This window comes from Formica exsecta, unplaced genomic scaffold (assembly GCF_003651465.1).
Source record: "Formica exsecta isolate Colony F162 unplaced genomic scaffold, ASM365146v1 scaffold864, whole genome shotgun sequence".
NCBI lineage: Eukaryota > Metazoa > Arthropoda > Insecta > Hymenoptera > Formicidae > Formica > Formica exsecta.
The window spans coordinates 103,608-107,135 of NW_021853636.1; the positions used below are offsets into that span (position 1 = coordinate 103,608).

Below are 3,528 nucleotides of genomic sequence, written 5' to 3' on the forward strand. Positions count from 1 at the left end.
ATATCTCGTCGGTGTTTTCGATAATAAAATAATAACTGGATGAAGTAAAATAACCGTATGAATTAAATAATTCGTGTAATTATCTTCGATCCAATCAAACGGCCGGTAATGTCAACATTCTTCAATTACCTCCGGGCCCACCGGGCCCACTTGATGGTCACAAAAGTTTACCCAGGGCTGACGGTCTTTAATAATATCTCGTCAGTGGTACAGGGTATCGATATGTAACTTTTCTCCTAGGGCGGAAAAGTGAAAAATTTTGCCATTGATTTCAATGCTAATATTTTTCACTTTTCACGTTTCCGCCCTAGGGAAAAAGTTACATGATCGGTACCCTGAGAGCGATTAATGACGTCATTGCAGCGTCTCTGCCAATAAAAGGCCTACATGAAGCTAGCCGGAAGAAATTATTAAATATGATAATTTTTAATTTTTCTGAATGTATTTTGTTTGTAAATCGTTTGTGATTGATTGTGAGTCTGTTTTTAACGTTTGTGACAAATTAGGTTTTTTGTAATTAGCAATTATAGTTTGGTCATGATGTTAGCCGGAACTTTTTAGTAACAAACAGATTTTGTTATAACTGATAACTGTAATTGATAGGAAATCGTTTGTGATTTACAAATATACCAATGTTACAACCAATGTTTGTGAATTGATAAATTTTTTAATTACATGCAAAATAAGTTTTTTTATAATTGTAATGCGCATGCGCAAAGTATACTCAGGGCTCTTGCCTATAAAGTTAAGGTGCTTACATGGCAGCATTAAGCGTCGAGCGTCTGCGCAGAAAAATGCGCAGAATTTAAAAGAGATAGATTCTAGGCTGAAATTAGATTCTGCGCAATTTTCTACGCAGACACTCGACGCTTAACGCTGCCATGTAAAGGTACCTTTATATAAAAGAAGGTTAAGTCATATATTGAAATTGTGTATGTCATCCAAGAACCCATGATGCATTGCGAAAGGCTGCGAGAGCCAATAACAAGTCTACCTTATTTGGCATCTCTTTTCAATATTTAGCATCTCGTTTTAATAGCGACTGCTTACACGTCGATTCTTTGCAATGCATTATGGGTTTCTGGATGCTCGTAATTTAACCTTCTTATATATAACCTTACCTGCCCACTGTGACGTCCCATCATTTTTCAAAACCATATTTCAACTAATAATTAAGTACCGCATGTATTACTGCATTATGCCTATGGAATATAGAACAATTATTTAACCATTTGCCCTTATTTCCATTATTAATCAATTTGTAGCGGGTAACGAGTTATACACGTTGCGTATTAACAGTAACAATACTTTATTTGTAATTAATTACAACGAATCGAGGTAGGATATTCTTTTGTATCAGTCTAACAATTCTTTGGTATATGCGATACTGCACCAGACAAAAGGGAGACGATCTGTACAGTATACTGTCCCGAAGAAGAAGGAGCTCACTAGAGTGGTCTCTCGCGTTCTCTGGAATCGGACGGAGGTGTCGCCTCCATGTGGCGCTAGTGTTTATCCCTAGGGGCCATAACATCTCGCCACATCACTCCCCCCGAGTGTTTTGCTGCGCGCGAGTAAATTGCATGTGTTTTTCCGGTTTACCGGAGTAAACGGGTTCTTCGAGTGATATGTCTTCTGTAGTAGGTAATGGAGAGCCGTCTGGAGGTAGGTGTGCCGGTTTTAATCTTTCAGTGGATATGTTGACGTCTCTGCCGTTGATCCGTACGGTGAATACTCTGTCGTCGATTTTTGTGATCACCTCGTGTGGTCCTGAGTATACAGGTTGTAGCGGCCTTTTTACAGTGTCATCTCGGACGAAAACGTGGGATGATTCCATCAGTTGGCGATGCATGAAGGATGTGCGTTTCCCATGGTGGGCCGTGGGTTGTGGCCTGATTAGGCGCATGCGGTTACGGAGTTCCTGTACAAAAATATCTGGTTCTTGTGTAAAGGTTCCGTTTTCGAAAAACTCACCGGGAAGTCTTAATGGAGTGTCGTAGACCAGTTCGGCTGTTAAACATTTAAGGTCTTCCTTGTAGCATGTGCGGAGGCCGAGAAGGACGTCTGGTAGTAGGTCCACCCATCTGTGGCTGTGTTCCTTGCAGGTGATTGCAGTCTTCAAGGATCTGTGCCATCTCTCTACCAGCCCGTTTGATGCGGGGTGGTAAGGAGATGTTCGCGTTTTGTTTGCTAAGTATTTAGTAAGAGCCTGGAAAATGGCAGATTCAAATTGTCGGCCTTGATTTGTGGTTATTATGGCCGGTGTTCCGTAACGCGCTACCCAGGTATCGTGAAAAGCTTTAGCAACGGTGTCCGCTGTGATTTCCTTTAAAGGAATAGCTTCGGACCATCTGGAAAACCTGTCGATCATAGTGAGGCAGTATTTATAACCTCTTACCTCTGGTAGAGGTCCGACAATGTCTAGGTGTATCTGGTAAAAACGTTGATTTGGTGTAGGAATTTTCTTGGGGATGTTTCTTGTATGGCGCTGGATTTTAGTACGCTGGCACGGGAGGCAGGTTCGAGTCCAGTGTGTTATGTCTTTGTTGATCCCGGGCCACACAAACTTTTGCTTAATTTGATGGCTTGTCGATCTTGCGCTTGGGTGTGATAACCCGTTTACGACGTCAAAAATTCTTTTCCTTAGAGTCTTGGGGACGTAAGGGTGGATGGTGCCTCTAGAACAATCGCAGAAAAGGGGTGACGTAGATCCAGGTAAGTTGAACTCTTGGAGCTGCAATTGTTGTGTTTCCTTCTAATATGGTGCGGAGTTCATCGTCGTTGCTCTGCTTGGTGGCTAATTCTTCTGTCGTCACGATGACCGGAGTTTCAATTGCGTCTATACGAGATAATGTGTCCGCGATTGCGTTTTTTTTTCACCTGGAACATGTTTAATGTTGGTTGTAAACTGTGCAATCAAGTCCAGCTGTCTCGCTTGTCGTGGTAAAGCTTCCCTGCCAAAAATGGTCGATTAAAACCGATTAAAACATAATCCCTTTTAATCGGTTTTAATCGGTTCAATCCGCGCCCGGATTAAAAAGTAATCGATTTTAATTCCGAACGAACTATAATCGGTTTTAATATCACTTTCGCGGATTATTTCCAATCTAAAATCATTACATTCTAATCCATATTGTTCAATCCAAATAAACACGAATAATCGAATAGATATATATGGTGGCTGCCGTAGGTCGTCACATTAAGCACAATCCGCAATACAATAGTGCGACCCGCAACTTGGCAGCCCACGCGCTCGCGCGTCCGCGCGTAGTTCCGGGCGACGCCACTACGCGGCGTAGGTCGAGCGAGCCAACCTGGAAGTAGAAAGCGGTCAAGCGGAGATATAAGGCGGACCCTCTGCGGAGAAATCGTATATTTGTTTTTAACAACTGAGTCCGTTTCAATTGTAGAAACACCGATTCAATAATTGATTGTGACTCATGATAAAAGCAAATCCGACTTCACACCAATGATGCAAACTCTGCGGTTTCTGCCCGCTACTAGCGCATGTGGAGGGGATAGCGCACA

At 42.3% G+C, this 3,528-nt stretch overlaps 1 protein-coding gene across 1 annotated transcript; it reads right to left on the reverse strand.

Moving 5' to 3' along the window:
* Nucleotides 1–1,543: 1,543 nt before the first annotated feature.
* On the reverse strand, nt 1,544–2,371 carry LOC115244775. Its single transcript, XM_029822706.1, has one exon. It carries the CDS (start codon nt 2,369–2,371, stop codon nt 1,544–1,546), a length of 828 nt encoding a protein of 275 aa, XP_029678566.1.
* Between the last annotated feature and the right edge of the window lie 1,157 nt (nt 2,372–3,528).